This window comes from Cetorhinus maximus, chromosome 31, assembly GCF_964194155.1.
Source record: "Cetorhinus maximus chromosome 31, sCetMax3.hap1.1, whole genome shotgun sequence".
NCBI classification, from domain to species: domain Eukaryota; kingdom Metazoa; phylum Chordata; class Chondrichthyes; order Lamniformes; family Cetorhinidae; genus Cetorhinus; species Cetorhinus maximus.
In genome coordinates, this window is record NC_135909.1 from 2092839 (window position 1) to 2109973 (window position 17135).

The 17135-nt window shown below is 52.9% G+C and overlaps 1 protein-coding gene across 1 annotated transcript in view; it reads right to left on the reverse strand.

Moving 5' to 3' along the window:
- Positions 1-17135, reverse strand: part of sipa1 (signal-induced proliferation-associated 1) — a 94442-nt gene that overhangs the window by 15635 nt on the left and 61672 nt on the right. The window contains exons 6-8 of the mRNA XM_078532737.1: positions 13645-13748; positions 11967-12124; positions 9933-10515 (exon numbers count right to left, since the gene is read on the reverse strand). Of these exons, the coding sequence (XP_078388863.1) occupies positions 9933-10515; positions 11967-12124; positions 13645-13748 (845 nt within the window). The remainder of the gene's footprint in view (positions 1-9932; positions 10516-11966; positions 12125-13644; positions 13749-17135) is intronic.

The following is a 17135-nucleotide window of genomic DNA, read 5'->3' on the forward strand; positions in this document are numbered from 1 at the left end:
ATGAGAAGGCCCGGGGTGCGGCCTACATAAGAAATAGGGGGGGCGGGAGTAGGCCCCAAGGCCCCTCGAGCCTGCTCCATCGTTCAATAAGACCGTTCTCCTCCCTCTATTCCCTCTCTCTCCGCAGGGCCCCCCTCAGTATCTTAAGGGTCCAGCCATTTCAGTCTTAAATATGCCCAGGGCGGGATTTTCTGGCCAACGGTGGGGGGGGGATTCAAATGGCTCTCCCCATCCGCCGCGGGGAAACCCGCCACCAGGGTGCGGGGAAACTCCCGCCTCAACCTCTGAGGGCGTCCGTTTCTCTCTGGGGTAGAGAGTTCCATAGGTTCACCACCCCCTGAGTGAAGAGATTCCTCCTCATCTCAGTCCAAAATGGCCGCCCCACCCCCCCCTTATCGTGAGACTGTGACGCTCTAGGGTTTTAGACTCCTCAGTAAAAAGGGAACAGCCTGTCATAAGAACATAAGGACTAGGAGCAGGAGTAGGCCATTCAGCCCCTCGAGCCTGCCCCGCCATTCAATACCATCGTGGCCGATCCCATTTCGGCCTCAACACCAATTTCCCGCCCTCTCCCCATAACCTTTCAACCCCGTTCCTAATTAAAAATCTGCCTACCTCCTCCTTAAATTTATTCAGCTTCCCGGCATCCACTGCTCTCTGAGGTAGCGAGTTCCACAGATTCACCACCCTTTGAGAAAAGTAATTCCTCCTCATCTCTGATTTAAATCTACCACCCCTTAGCCTAAAACTATGGCCTCTCGTTCCAGAATGCCCCAAAGGGAGAAATATCCGCTCCACATCTACTTTGTCTATCCCCTTTAGCATCTTATTAACCTCAATTAGATCTCCTCTCAATCCTTCTAAACTCTAGCAAGTATAGGCCTAAACTGTTCAATCTCTCCTCATAAGATAAGCCCCCAACATCTCTGGAATCAATCTAGTGAACCTCCTCTGTTATATCCTATCAGACCCTATAAGAATTTGTGCTTGAAAGAAGCCTTTCAAATTACAAAGGGGAGAAGATGCTTCCCTTTGTGGGCCACTCGGTGGAGGGGGGGGGTGGTGGGGAATCCAGACAGGGGCTATAAGTATAAGACGATCGCTAATAAGTCCAATAAGGGATTCAGGAGTAGCTTCTTTACCCAGAGATTGGTGAGAATGCGGAACTTGCTACTGCAGGGACTGGTCAAGGTGAATAGTGCGGATACATATAAGGCTGGGAAAACAACATCAGGGGGTAAGGAGTAGAAGGTTATGCTGACAAGATATATGAAGCAGGGTGGGAGGAGACTCACGTGGAGGATAAATACTGGCAGAGAGCAGTGCTGTAAATTCAACATAACACTATGTTGGCCTATGATCATATGACCAAGTCAGCTCAGAAACCATAAGTAAAACAATGTTATGTTCCTATAGGCAAGGCAATCAAAGGTTATCGGGGTTAGATGGGAACATGGAAATCAGAACACAAGAAGATGAGCTATGATCTTATTGAATGGCGGAGCAGGCTCGAGGGGCCGAATGGTCTACTCCTGTTCCTATTTCTTATGTTCACGACTGCTGTGTATTCTGGGACAGGACTGCCTCCAACATAATCATTTGTTTCCTCCTGCTAGCTATCTCGATGACATGGGTATGGAGGTGGGAATTTAAAAAAAAATTATCTTACAGGATGTGGGCATCGCTGGATAGGCCAGTATTTTTATTGCCCATCCCTAATTGCCCCTTGAGAAGATGGTGGTGAGCCGCCTTCTTGAACCGCTGCAGTCCATGTGGTGTAGGTACACCCACCGTGCTGTTAGGGAGGGAGTTCCAGGGTTTTGACCCAGCGACAGTGATGGAACGGCCGATATATTTCCAAGTCAGGATGGTGAGTGGCTCGGAGGGGAACTTGCAGGTGGTGGTGTTCCCATGTGTCTGCTGCCCTTGTCCTTCTAGGTGGTAGTGGTCGCGGGTTTGGAAGGTGCTGTCGAAGGAGCCTTGGCGAGTTGCTGCAGTGCATCTTGTAGATGGTACACACACTGCTGCCACTGTGCGTCGGCGGTGGAGGGAGTGGATGTTGAAGGTGGTGGGTGGGGTGCCGATCCCGAAGCCAGAGGCTCTCCAGCTGAACACAGGAGACTTGTCTGAGCCGCTGATGAGAATGCTCAGCGTTCTTTTCCTTTTGACCTTCATGGAGCATTACAACTTCCTGTTATGATGTCATGGATGGAGCAAATAGGAAACCGGGGTGGGGGGGGCGGTTACAGGGAGGTCAAGGACACGTGCAAAATTTCGCTAACTCTGGACCCATGAGCGTGTATAGCTATTAAAACTCTGGTGTAGGTGGGCGCTTCCTGGCTAATCTCCTGCTGCTGCTGCTATCTGATCCCACTTCAACATCAAAAATTTCAGACAGGAACATGGGGAGGCCATTCAGCCCCTCAAGCCTGTTCTGCCACGCCACAAGGTTACGGTTGGTTTACAGTAATAGCCTCGGTCCGCTAAGATCTATCAATCTCAGATTAAAACTAATTAAGCCGGCATCTAATATTGCTTCTGTGTGAGAGATTTCCAAATGCCTTCGTTTAGGAAGTGTTCCCTAACTTCTCTCCCGAATATCCTGGCTATTTTAAGGCCATGTCCCTTTATCCTAGCTCCCCACCCCAATGGGAGGGGGGGAAGGCTTATCTTGATCTACACAAAGGAAATAAACTCCTCTATTAAGTGGGTATGGCCACATATGAATTAGGAGCGGGAGTTGGCCACTCAGCCCCTCAAGACTGCTCCGCCATTCAATGAGATCATGGCTGATCTGACCTCAACCCCCACATTCCCACCCGACCCCCGATAACCTTTCACCCCCTCGCGTATCAAGAACCTGTCTAGCTCTGGCCTTAAAGATCCATTCCCCCAGGCCGTTCCAGATGCTCCCGCACGCTGCACACAATCGTTCATTGAGATTTATGACCAAGCAAATCTTCGTTTTGTTCCAACGGTATGAACGGAAGGATAAATAGTGGGGCCAGGACACCGGCGGGAGGGGGAATTCCACACGCACCCCTGCCCCCCACCTCGAAATGGTCTTATGCGTGTGTCCACCTGAGATGGCCGACGCGGGCGTGTTTCTCATGTCGCATCCCGAGAGACGGCGCCAAGGGGCCCACTGTGTGACCGTAACCCAGCGAGAGAGGAGGGGGCAGGAGGGGCTAATGCTGGGGAGGGGGGGAGGCGGTGGGGGTCCGAATATACCGAGTCTTGCCCCCCCGCCCCGGGTATCGAGACAGAGCCGCAAGGGGGGAAGGTTAGGAAAAGCCAAGGGCCGCGAGGAGAGGGGTGACACCGAGGGAAACACGAGGCAAGAAAGACAGCAAAAGCTACACGCGGTGGGTACAACAATCACGGTTTATTCATTTAATTTTGCAGCCGGTGGTTACAGAGATGCAGACTGGACTGACAGTGTTCAGAGCCAGCAAGCCACTGTCACTGTAAGTTACACACAGACATCACATGTTCAGCCCCTCGACTGGCCGGCTACTAGACAGACATTCAACAAGCAAAGTACAACCGCACAGTAGTGCATACAGTTATTGTTATCATTGTAGCACACAGGATACAACAGCAGCTGACAGGTTAGCGGAGTTAGTGGAAAGTGTCTCCCTCTCTAATTCGGGTAACCCTCCCCCACAGGGAGGCTCCCAAATGCCCCCCCCCCCGCCCCCACCCCCCTCCCGCCCCCACCCCCCTCCAACACCCCCACCGTCACAAACACCTATTAAAGGGGAGGGCAACTCTGCCAAGTTCCCACCTATTAAAGGGGAGGGTGACTCTGCCAAGTTCCCACCTATTAAAGGGGAGGGCGACCCTGCCAAGTTCCCTCCTATTAAAGGGGAGGGCGACCCTGCCAAGTTCCCTCCTATTAAAGGGGAGGGCGACCCTGCCAAGTTCCCGCCTATTAAAGGGGAGGGCGACTCTGCCAAGTTCCCTCCTATTAAAAGGGAGGGCGACCCTGCCAAGTTCCCTCCTATTAAAGGGGAGGGCGACCCTGCCAAGTTCCCACCTATTAAAGGGGAGGGCGACCCTGCCAAGTTCCCTCCTATTAAAGGGGAGGGCGACCCTGCCAAGTTCCCTCCTATTAAAGGGGAGGGCGACCCTGCCAAGTTCCCTCCTATTAAAGGGGAGGGCGACTTTTCCAAATTCCCCCATATTAAAGGGGAGGGCGACTTTTCCAAATTCCCGCCCTATTAAAGGGGAGGGCAACTCTGCCAAATTCCAACCTATTAAAGGGGAGGGCGACTCTTCCAAATTCCCCCTATTAAAGGGGAGGGCAACTCTGCCAAATTCCAACCTATTAAAGGGGAGGGCAACTCTGCCAAATTCCAACCTATTAAAGGGGAGGGCAACTCTGCCAAATTCCAACCTATTAAAGGGGAGAGCAACTCTTACAAATTCCCCCTATTAAAGGGGAGGGCGACTCTTCCAAATTCCTGCCTATTAAAGGGGAGGGGGCGGGGGGGGGTGATTTGCCAAGCCATGTCCTATTAGAGGGAAGGAGTCACCTACAGATTCCAACCTATCAAAGGAAAGGTGCCTCAGCAAGACTCCACCTATTAAAGGGGAGGGGACTGTGCCAGACGACTGGCTATTAAAGGGGAGGGGATTTAGCCAGGCTCCCACCTATTAAAGGGGAGGGGATTTAGCCAGACTCCCGCCTATTAAAGGGGGAGGGGGGATTTAGCCAGACTCCCGCCTATTAAAGGGGAGGGGATTTAGCCAGACTCCCACCTAATAAAACACAAAGATTTACTCAGGATATTTCCCAAGTGTAAAATGTTATTGCTTTTTTAAAGAATTCTTTTTGATTTTCTGCCCCCCCAGCACTTTCTCTGGAATAGCAGAATCCACCCGGTGGAGGTAACTGGGGCATCGCTTGGAGTGCCAAACTCCTGCCCATTGAACAGGGGGTGTCTATCTCAGAGCGTTAGTCCCCCCACCCCCGTCACCTCCATGCCCACTTAATCCAATAGGTGGAACACATCCGCCTGAATCATTCCCTGTGGGAGCGAGTTCCCACAGCAAACAGGCCTCTCCCGAATTCCCGATTGGATTTATTAGTGGCCGCCTTAAATCGAGGGCCCCCTAGTTCTGGCCTTCAGTGCTGTGGAAATATCTTCGCTGTGTCTCCCCAGGACAAATCCTTTCATAAACCTAAACCTAAAGGCCACCCCCAGCTTTCTCCTTACCAGAGAAAAGTAGCCTGGCCTGTTCAATCTTTCCTGTTAGGTTGTAAGCTCTCTGTTTTGGTGTCAGTTATAAATCTGTTCTGTATCCTTCCCTATTGCCTTTGCACCCTTTCTGTGACATGGAAACCAGAACCAGTTAACAGCGCTGCAAGTGTGGTCTAACCCAGGGACGTACGTACGTTTAACCTGACTTCCTGGGGAACTGGCCACTGTACGAGGAGGCTGGTTTGATGCTGGGAACATTGTGCTACTTTCCATCAACTTGCCACAGCCCCCGTCACTGACAGCGACACCCATAACCAATTCTCACTTGGCGAGTTCACGTGGCTGCGTCAGTGGTAATGCAAATAGGAACAGGTTCATAGACACAGGCGGGTTAGGAAACAACACTGAGGAACAAGGAGAGCGGGGAAGCAACGCTGGCGAGAGGGAGGAATCGGCGATAAGAGTTAGAGCTGTGCATTTTGGTTAAGGCTCCTTTTCCAAAGATATTAAAAGCAGCATCCCAAGCGGGGGAAGGTCATAAAAATACGGACAGAATCCTGGGGTTCAAGGCAAAGGATAAAAAAATCTACAGAGACTGGGGATGGAGAGAGAGAGAGAGAGAGGACAAGGATGGGCAGAAAGAGATAGAGAGAATGAGGACAGAGCAAGAGAGAGGACGGAGAGAGAGAAAGAGAGGACAGAAAGAGAGAAAGGGGATAGAGAGAGCGAGGGTGGAGAGAGAGAGGACAGAGAGAGAGAGAGAGAGAAAGAGAGGACAGAAAGAGAGAAAGGGGATAGAGAGAGCGAAGGTGGAGAGAGAGAGAGACAGAGAAAGGAAGAGGACAGACAGAGAGAGGATGGAGAAAGAGAAGGAGGATGGAGAGAGAGAAACAGGACGGAGAGAGGGAAAGGAGACAGAGAGAGGGAAAGAAGACGGAGAGAGAGAGAAAGAGGACAGAGGGAGAGAGGAGAGAGAGAGAGGGAGAGAGGACATCGAGAGAGGGTGGATGGAGAGAGAGAGGATGGAGAGAAAGAAGGAGGGACAGAGAGAAAGTGACAGAGAGAGAGAGGAAGATGGAGAGAGAGAAAGTGGACGGAAAGAGGGAGAGGAGATGGAGAGAGAAAAAGAGAACAGAGAGAGAGAGACAGAAAGAGAAAGGAGAGAGAAAATTAGCATGAAGAGAATGAACGAGCATGGAGATGAAGAGAAATAGGACGGAGAGAGGGTATAAGGATAGAGGGAATGTGGATAGAGAATGGGGAGAGAGAGATAGAATGAGGATAGGATACCTCTCCACCTCTCTCTCTCTCCGTCTTGCAGACCCTCCTTAAAACCAACCTCTTTGCCCAGCTTTGGTCACCTGTCCTACTGCCTCTGTACCTGGCTCAGTGAGGGCATTTGTTCAAGAATGCCTCTGTCAAGCTCCTTGAGATGGATTATTGTGCCAAAGGCACTGTAGAAATACATGTCGGTACTGTTAAACAGTTGTTCGAGAGTTATGGAGTTGCAGGGTCTGGCCAGTGCGCAGGGCCAGTGCGCAGGGCCAGTGCGCAGTGCCAGTGAGCCAGTTTTCAAAATCTCTCCCCCAACCCCTAACATTATCCAAGGCATTAAAAAAAAAATCAAACAAGCTATTATGAGAACTTTACACAGGCTCTCCCTGTCTATCAGATTTCACCAGCAAATTCCAATTTCTGTAATCACCGTTGATGTCAAAAAAAGACATGAAGAAAGATAGGTAGATGTTGGCGATGGATTGACAGAGCCACAATGTCTGCAAGCTCCTCCTGAACCTTCCCACACACTACACCAGCATTCTACTCTCCAGCAAGGAAGCATCAAGTACAAACCCAGTATTGACTTAACACAAATTCTGCTTTGTGATCTTAAAGGGGCACACACATCCCTATACGTCAGCAGCAGAACACCCACACCAGCTCTGTCTAGATGTCCCATCAACTTGCGCCAAGTACACATCTGTCACACCCACGCGGATGCCTCCCTCGGTGACAAGTGCAAAAATAATCTTAATTTTACCTCGTGAAAGAAGAGACAGAGATTTCGTTCTGACATGTCAAGAGTCGCCACTGCTATAGTTAACGTGGTTTCCCACAGGAAGGGACTTAAGAGCAGTCTTAAAGGGGCAGGCCAAACTGGCAGATGCCAATGTCACAACCGTGAGCAATTCCACCGGACGTCGGCCTAGCAATCCCGATTGAAAGTATTAACTCGTGAATGTGTTGGAGGATACAGAGTAGGTCTGTCTGTGTCTGAGGAGGTGGGGGTGGGGGTTAAAAAGGCAGATAAATACTTCTCCTCTTGACCTCACTGCTGTCAAATCTTAGGTGCAATGTACCAATTTATGTCCAGATGCGTCACTGAGGTGCAATAGGCCTGACCCGGCCCCTTTAAGACTGCCCACGCGATCATGCCAATTGGGAGCAGGAGTAGGCCATTCAGCCCCTCAAGATCATCCCAGTTAGGAGCAGGAGGAGGCCATTCAGCCCCTCGAGCCTGCTCCGCCATTCAATAAGATCGGGGCTGATCTGATATGCGGCCTCACCTCCACATCCCCACCTTACCCCCGCTCCCCGATAACCTTCGGGCTCGCTTGTTAGGCCAAGAATCTATCTCCCTCTGCCTTAAAGATATTCGATGACACAGTCTCCCCCGCTCTCTCCGGGGTGGGGTAAGTGGGAGGGAAAGACTCACGGCCCTCTGGGAGAAAAAAAATTCTCCTCATCTCTGTCTTAAACGGGAGACCCCTTATGTTCAAACGGTCTCCCCTCCCCGTTCTCGTCTCTCCCGCAAGGGGAGATCTTTGAGATGGTTTTAAAAACAATCTAGCGCTGCTGGTCCCATCGGTGAATTTCTGGCTCTGCTCTGAAATTGAGAATTAGGGAAAAAAACCCAATGCCTCCCCTTATTACATAACCTCCTGTTTCCCTGGTTGCAAACCAGGGAAGGGCTTGTGCCGTGTCATCTATACATTACGCACGTGTGTATTCATATGGACCTGAATTTCTAAATTCCACGACCTCTGCGTAGAGGTTATTATTACAGTGATCTTTTTTAAATATGTTAAAAGTATTGCTGGACTTCCTGTGAGGGACAGGAAGTAATGGAAGACAAAGCTCACAGCGCAACTGGATTATTGACTTAACAGGACAGCAGCCCACGGTACTGGTTCCATTTCAGATTGGAGGAACCCTGACCCCATATTATTCACCTCCACCCACTGTTGGGGGGGTGGGTGAGGGTCGGGCGGGAGGGGGGGGGTGCGGTTAAGAGGGCCACAGGCATCAGGCGGCCATTTTGAGCCAAGCCCAATCCCGTCCGCACCCCAGGCCCCTTTCGGCAAGGGCTGGGGGGATTGGTGGGGGGTGGGGGTGGTGAGGGGCCCCCTTCAGAGCGAACAGGAGCAGGATCCCCAGCCGACTGCCCAACCCCCCTCACCCTCTCGCCTCAGCGGGGGCCGAGGTCAACTCTAGCCCCTCGGCGGGGAATGGGCCGCCTCAGCCCGGGCCGGGGTCGGGGGTTTCCTGGCGTCTGCGCCTCGGGATCGCACCAGGCAACGGGCTCCCCCCGTCGACGAACCCTGACGGATCCGGGGATTTCTGCGGCTGTCGGACAACACGGAACGCACACACGGGACAACACTCCAACAAGGGAAGAGCGCTTGGACGCTACCTTGTCCAAACGGAAACGAGCGACTGGAAACTTAGCACCGGTCAGTCCTTTTCCTGAATCGTCAACGTGAGGATCACAACCAAAGTGTCATTGGCAGGACCACCTTCGGTTGATTTTGTTTTTACCTGAGGTATCGGTTTTGATGCCATTTTCTTGAGAACAGGCCCCCTTGCCACCTGCCATGGGGAATGCCAACCCCAAACTGTTCTCCAGCAGTTTTGGCCCGGCTCTGAGGGGCGCGGGTGGGGCTTACCATCCGAGACTCCTTTGGGGTGATGGTTGACCTGGCCACCGGGGCCCGGGGCTCAGCTACCCACCTGTGCCATTCGGCTGCGAGGCCTGGCGTTCTGCCGCCACAGGTGCCAACTGGGGGCTCGCAACCCGTTTACCCCGGCCTGGAAGACATTTCCGTTCCCCCGAGTCATCAGCTCAAGTCATGAGAAGGAAAGCTGCCTTGGCAACTGTCCCAATCCGGTCTGCGGCTGGTGGGGGCAGGTGGGTGTGGGGGGGGGGCGAAGGTCATGACCTTTCATCTTTGCGCGGGGCAAGTGCGGTTGACAGATTCCAAGCCACCGTCACATGACATCTCTTGACACGATTAGAAGAACACCATTGGCTGCGGAGATGCCAGCGGAGGAGGAGCTTGGGTTAGTCAGGCGGGTGATTGGATTGGTTGGGTTGGGAGGGTCAGTTGGGCGGTAGGTTAGCTGGTTTGGGTTGGCTGTTTGACTAATGGGCGGGTTGAGTTGGTTAAGCGGTTGGATTCGGGCGAGTCGATCGGCCGGTTGGTTGATTGGCGAGTGGGTTTCCCTCGGTGCTGGTTAGATTCAGGTTGGATGGGGATGGGATGGGTTGTTTGATTGATGGGTTGGGGTTGGTGTGTCCTTTTTGGGTTGGGTGGGGCAGTGGGGGGGAAATGCACGGGGTTTCTAGCCTCACGGCGCAGGGGACGAGAAGCCGTCTCACGTTTTCGACAGCACGCTGGTGGTGACGGTGGGGGTGGTGCACATCTCACGGTCTCTTCCCACACTTACCTCCAGCCGGTGGACAATCTCGGTGATGTCGTCTGGCTGGCTGTCCAAAGTCTTAACCACCACGAACTCGCCTCGCTCGTAATAAATTATAACGGTCCCCGGAGACAAGGTCCAGCCAATCACGTCCCGGCAGGAGCAATTCAAGACCACCGTGCGCAGCCTCTGGTCAAGCAGGACCACAAACTCGTTGGAGATTCCCAGGATGCACTCGGCTTCCTTGGGGGCGTGGGCCAGGTAGGCGGTGACGCTCCAGACCAGGGCGCCGGCGCTGTGCAGCTCGGGGGTGCGGCTCGCCTTCAGCTTCTCCCTCTTCTTGGTGGGCAGCGAGATGATGGCGGCCAGCTTGGACGAGGAGGAGTCCAGGGCGGCCGTGGTGACATAGTTGTCGGCGAGGTCCTTGAGGTACTCCTGCCGCGTCCGGGTGGCCATGGCATGGAACTTCTCCGACTTCTCCGCCGCGTTCTCGGCGTTCACCACCTTGGCGAGCAGGAAGTCCCGGAAGTTGGCCGACTTGGGGAAGGTCACGCCCTTCTGGAAGAAGGGGCCAAACTCAGGAACGTCCTTCGATCGGGTCACCGCAACACTGGAAAAGAAGAGGGGACGTGTGTTTTCCGCAGCTTCAGGATATTACAAAGTCATTTACAGCCGATAGACTACATCTAAAGTTAGTCACAGATGCTTATGCAGTTAAAGCAGCTGCCAATTTGTGCACAGCAAGATTCCACAAACAGTAATGTGAGAAATGACCAAATCGTCTATTGGTTGAGGGGTAAATATTGGTCCAGCAGTTCCTCTTTGAAATAGCGACTGTGGGGTCTTTGATCAGAGCAGAAAGGGCCTTTGTTTTAATGTCTGATGCAAAAGATGGCACCCTCAGCAGCGCAACACTCCTCAGTGCTGCCCCACGGCAGTACAGTGCTCCCTCAGTATTGACCCTCCGACAGTGCGGCACTCCCTCAGTACTGACCCTCTGACAGTGCGGCGCTCCCTCAGTACTGACCCTCCGACAGTGCGGCGCTCCCTCAGTACTGACCCTCCGACAGTGCGGCGCTCCCTCAGTGCTGACCCTCCGACAGTGCGGAACTCCCTCAGTGCTGACCCTCCGACAGTGCGGCACTCCCTCAGTGCTGACCCTCCGACAGTGCGGCACTCACTCAGTGCTGACCCTCCGACAGTGCTGCACTCCCTCAGTGCTGACCCTCCGACAGTGCAGCACTCCCTCAGTGCTGACCCTCCGACAGTGCGGCGCTCCCTCAGTACTGACCCCCCGACAGTGCAGCACTCCCTCAGTGCTGACCCTCCTACAGTGCAGCACTTCCTCAGTACTGACCCTCTGACAGTGCGGCGCTCCCTCAGTACTGACCCTCTGACAGTGCGGCACTCCCTCAGTACTGACCCTCCGACAGTGCGGCGCTCCCTCAGTACTGACCCTCCGACAGTGCGGCACTCCCTTAGTGCTGACCCTCCGACAGTGCGGAACTCCCTCAGTGCTGACCCTCCGACAGTGCGGCACTCCCTCAGTGCTGACCCTCCGACAGTGCGGCGCTCCCTCAGTACTGACCCCCTGACAGTGCAGCACTCCCTCAGTGCTGACCCTCCTACAGTGCAGCACTTCCTCAGTACTGACCCTCTGACAGTGCGGCATTCCCTCAGTACTGACCCTCTGACAGTGCGGCACTCCCTCAGTACTGACCCTCCGACAGTGCAGCACTCCCTCAGTACTGACCCTCCGACAGTGCGGCGCTCCCTCAGTACTGACCCTCCGACAGTGCGGCACTCCCTCAGCACTGACCCTCCGACAGTGTGGCACTCCCTCAGTACTGACCCTCCGACAGTGCAGCGCTCCCTCAGTACTGACCCTCCGACAGTGCGGCACTCCCTCAGCACTGACCCTCCGACAGTGCAGCGCTCCCTCAGTACTGACCCTCCGACAGTGCAGCGCTCCCTCAGTACTGACTCTCTGACAGTGCGGCGCTCCTGGTATCTGCAGGACCCTGTATTTAAGGTTTGTGTTTGAGACCAGCAGCTACGTACCTGTAAGAGACGTTCTCGGTGCAGGGATTGTGAACTTGAACGACTAGGAAGACGTGCTGGAAGTGGGAACGGATGGTTTTTGGTGTGAATGGGTCAGCTGTGGGCTCCTGGAAGACGATTGTGACGATATCATTGCCAATGTGGCGCTTTCTGAGAAGCTGAAATCACGAAATAAAGAACAGGTGAGAAATCGCGAATGTTTCCGCAGACTCAAAATCTACACGTCTGATCAGGACAGACCTCACTCTCAACAGCTCAACCACCTGCCCTGATTCCTTCAGATTTCACCGACTAGGTGTGGAGGTCTGTGTGCATAAGAACTTCTCATCCACAATCAATAGATTCTCATATCATTGGGATTTACTGACGCTGTGGGACAGGGACAGGGAGCTTTACTCTGTATCTAACCCCGTGCTGTACCTGTCCTGGGAGTGTTTGATGGGGACAGTGTAGAGGGAGCTTTACTCTGTATCTAACCCCGTGCTGTACCTGTCCTGGGAGTGTTTGATGGGGACAGTGTAGAGGGAGCTTTACTCTGTATTTAACCCCGTGCTGTACCTGTCCTGGGAGTGTTTGATGGGGACAGTGTAGAGGGAGCTTTACTCTGTATCTAACCCCGTGCTGTACCTGTCCTGGGAGTGTTTGATGGGGACAGTGTAGAGGGAGCTTTACTCTGTATCTAACCCCGTGCTGTACCTGTCCTGGGAGTGTTTGATGGGGACAGTGTAGAGGGAGCTTTACTCTGTATTTAACCCCGTGCTGTACCTGTCCTGGGAGTGTTTGATGGGGACAGTGTAGAGGGAGCTTTACTCTGTATCTAACCCCGTGCTGTACCTGTCCTGGGAGTGTTTGATGGGGACAGTGTAGAGGGAGCGTTACTCTGTATTTAACCCCGTGCTGTACCTGTCCTGGGAGTGTTTGATGGGGACAGTGTAGAGGGAGCGTTACTCTGTATTTAACCCCGTGCTGTACCTGTCCTGGGAGTGTTTGATGGGGACAGTATAGAGGGAGCTTTACTCTGTATCTAACCCCGTACTGTACCTGCCCTGGGAGTGTTTGATGGGGACAGTGTAGAGGGAGCTTTACTCTGTATCTAACCCCGTGCTGTACCTGTCCTGGGAGTGTTTGATGGGGACGGTGTAGAGGGAGCTTTACTCTGTATCTAACCCCGTGCTGTACCTGTCCTGGGAGTGTTTGATGGGGACACTGTAGAGGGAGCTTTACTCTGTATCTAACCCTGTGCTGTACCTGTCCTGGGAGTGTTTGATGGGGACAGTGTAGAGGGAGCTTTACTCTGTATCTAACCCCGTGCTGTACCTGTCCTGGGAGTGTTTGATGGGGACAGTGTAGAGGGAGCTTTACTCTGTATCTAACCCCGTGCTGTACCTGTCCTGGGAGTGTTTGATGGGGACAGTGTAGAGGGAGATTTACTCTGTATCTAACCCCGTGCTGTACCTGTCCTGGGAGTGTTTGGTGCTGATGTTGGAGGGAGGGGATGGGGAGTTTGGTCCAATTGTTAGCCGATCATCTCCAAGGTTTACAGGACTGAGTGAGTTGTGACCTGGCTGGTTTGTTAGCAAAGCCGAAAGTGAAGCTCTTTCATCTGAGCCCTGAAAGCGGTGCCTTGGGGGAGCTGGCCCAACAGGAGGGTGCAGGCCTAGAAGGATTCGGCACCTACCTGCTGGCTGTTGTTGGCGGTATAGGGAAGCATAGTTGACACGTGGAACATAATCTCATACTCCTGGTACGTGGTGTAGAGCGAATGTGTGCCTGTGGAGTCCGCTGCAAGAGAAGGGGAAGCTCTGAGACCCTGGGTCACATCTGCTTTTCCTCTGGTCATCTCCACCCCCCATCATTTCTCCCCACAGTTCCACAGTACCTGGCATCCCTCAGATACATCAGCTCAGTGGCTATTGCCGTGTGGGCAGAATGGTCAGGTATCTCAGCGGAGTCCGAGCCCTGAGCTCAGTCCCGCTCCCCCCCCAAATCGGCAGGTCATGAGTTCCAGTCCCGCTCCAGCCACTTGAGCCCGTAATCCTGGCCAACACTCTCAGGTCAGTACCGCGGGAGCGCCGCTCTGTCTGAGGTGCCGTCTTTCGGTTGAGACATTTACAACAAAGACCTCCCGCATCTTCCCTCTCAGCTGGAACGTGGTAGATCCCACGGCCGCTATTGCGTGGAGGAACAGGTGCCCTGGGGCCAATATTCATCCCTCAACCCAACATCACTGACCTGGGTCTAGTCTCATGCAGCCACTTGTGGGAGCTTGCTGTGCCCAAATTGGCTGCCGCGTTTCCTACAGTGACCATACTTTGTGAAAGGGCTTCACTGGCTGTGAAGGGCGTCCTGTCCCCTTGGAAGACCCGATATAAACACAGGCTTCTCTTTGGCTGACCCCTGGCTCTTCAGAAGCAGGAGTTCTGACTGATCTTTTCCCATTCCCTGGATGGGGAATGGCGTAACAAGGAAGAAACGATGGAAGTTATGCCACTTGAGCCTGAAGATGGCATAGTGTGGGGTGTAGAGAGGCGGTGGTGTAGGGGTAATGTTACTGGAGCAGTGACCCAAGGCCCAGGTGAATGCTCCGAGCACATGAGGAGGGCAGCTGGGTGGAATTCGAACTCAATTCGTGAATCTGGAATTGAAAACTAGTCTCAGTGACAACTTATCGCCGATTGCCATCCATCACTGACCCATCTGGTTCCCTCATGTCCTCTAGAGGAGGAAATCTGTTGTCCTTACCCGGTCTGGCCTACATCGCAACAACATGGCTGACTCTGAGATGGCCGAGCAAGCCTTTTTGTTTTACTCTTTCACACGGGGGGGTTGTGGGCGTCGCTGGCTAGGTCAGCTTTTGTTGCCCGTCCCTAATTGCCCCTTGAGAAGGTGGCGGTGAGCCGCCTTCTTGAACCGCTGAAGTCCGTGTGGTGTAGTGAAGCGGGGAGAGGGTGGAGAAGGGGGGAGGCGGGGGAGTGTCAGTACTTGAATTGCACCTTAGGAGAGCCAGCACGGACATGATGGGCTGAATGGCATTCTCCTGTGCTGTAACAATTCTATGATTTTTTTAAAAAAACTCGTTCATGGGATGTGGACGCCACTGACCAGGCCAGCATTTATTGCCCATCCCTCGTTCAGAGGGGCATTTAAGAGTCAACCACATTGCTGTGGGTCTGGAGTCACATGTAGGCCCAGACCGGGTAAGAAGGGCAGATTTCCTTCCCTAAAGGGGCATGAGTGAACCAGATGGGTTTTTATAACAATCGATGATAGTTGTCACCATCACTATCACTGAGACTAGCTTTATAATTCCAGACTTATTAACTGAATTTAAATCCCACCAGTGGGATTTGAACCCATGCCCCCAGAGCATTAACCCGTGTCGCTGGATTATCCATCTAGTGACATTACCACTACACCACCCCCCCCTCCCCTAAACTTCACACTTCCAGTTTTTGATGGCGATCGGAGGAAGTGTTTCTCTGCTGAGTGGGTTGGCAACAGGGGGTCACTGTTTCCAAATGGTCACCCAAAGAAATGGGTGGGAATTGAGGAGATATTTTTGCACACAAAGGGTTAATTATTGAAACACCCAATGACGAAGGCTGTTCAGCCCATCCCAGCTCTCCTCCAAAAGCAACTCACGCCTCTGCCTTTACCTCATTGCCCTGCAATTGGTTCTTCCCCTACCGGTGCTGATCCAGTTCCCTTTCGAAAGCCTCAGTTGACCCAGCCTCCCCCACGCTCTCAGGCAGTGCGTTCCAGATCCTAACCACTCACCGCGTGAAAAAGTTCTCCCTCGCGTCCCCATCGCTTCTTTAGCCAATTGCCATAAACCTGTGCCCTCTCGTCCTCGATCCTTCCAGCCAATGGGAACAGTTCCTCCCTACCAACTCAGCCCAGACCCCTCGTGACTTTGAACGCCTCTGTCCAATCTCCTCTCGACCTTCTCTTCTCCACAGGGAACAGGCCCAGATTCTTCAATCTGTCTTCATAGCCAAAGCTTCTTGTTCCTGAAACCATTCTGTTGGGTCTATTCTGCACCCTCTCTAGAGCCTTCACATCCTGCCTTAAGTGATGTGCCCAGAATTGGACTCAATAGTCCAGTTGAGGCTGAACTAGTGTTTTTATACAAGTTCACTGTATAACACCCTTGCTTTTCTACTCATAGTACTCCCTCTTACCCTGACCCCACCTAATACTTTACTGTTTCTTACCCCTGCCTCTCCTAATCCTTTGAGAATCTTGTTTTTTCTCTCTAAGGCCACCTCTTGGTCCTCACCCGACAAGTTCGTTTAAACCCTCCTTGACCCCTCCCCCCAGCACCACCTCCCCAGCCACACATTCCTCCGCTTGCTAAGCTCACCAGCGCGTGGCACCAAGGGGTAGTGGGAGATCCCGCTTTCCTTCTTAGCTCCCTAAAACGTGCCTGCAGGACCTCATGTCCCTCCTCCAGCCGCTGTCGCTCCGGAGACTCGCGCCGTGGAGCCTCCACGACCAGAGACGCGCTAAAGGCCACCAAACTCCCAGCCTCACAGACGGACCTCAGCGACGCCCGGAATTCGAGTTGCTCCCAGCTGACATCACTCCCTGCGCGCGTGGTTGCCCGGGAGAAGCTTGCGCTCCTCGGGACCGAGATGGTGTCTATTTAGGAGCCTATTAACTGACCTTTTTTTTAAAAAAAAATTCATTCGCGGGATGTGGCTGGCTGGGCCAGCATTTATTACCCATCCCTAACCGCCCTGGTTCAGGGGATATTTTAAGAGTCAACCAAATTGCTGTGGGTCTGGAGTCACGTGTAGGCCAGAGCGGGTTAGGACATTGGTGAACCAGATGGGTTTTTACGGCAATCGGCAATGGTTTTGTGGTCAGACGTTTATTGGAATCAAATTCCGCCATCTACAGTGGTCACCCAGAGGGTTACCCTGGGCTTTCTGGAATATTAGTCCAGTGACAATACCACTGTGCCACCACGTCCCCCTTTAACAGAAATAAACGTAGGCCTGAAATGAATGAGGGCTTAAGACTACTCACCAATCAACTGATATCACCATTTCATAACGAGTTTACTGAAATGTTCTTACTTAACTCTTATACTTTATAAACCTCACACCCTTCGTTTACTGACAGATTCAGAACCCTTTGTGTTAGGATTCCTTGCTATTTAATTTA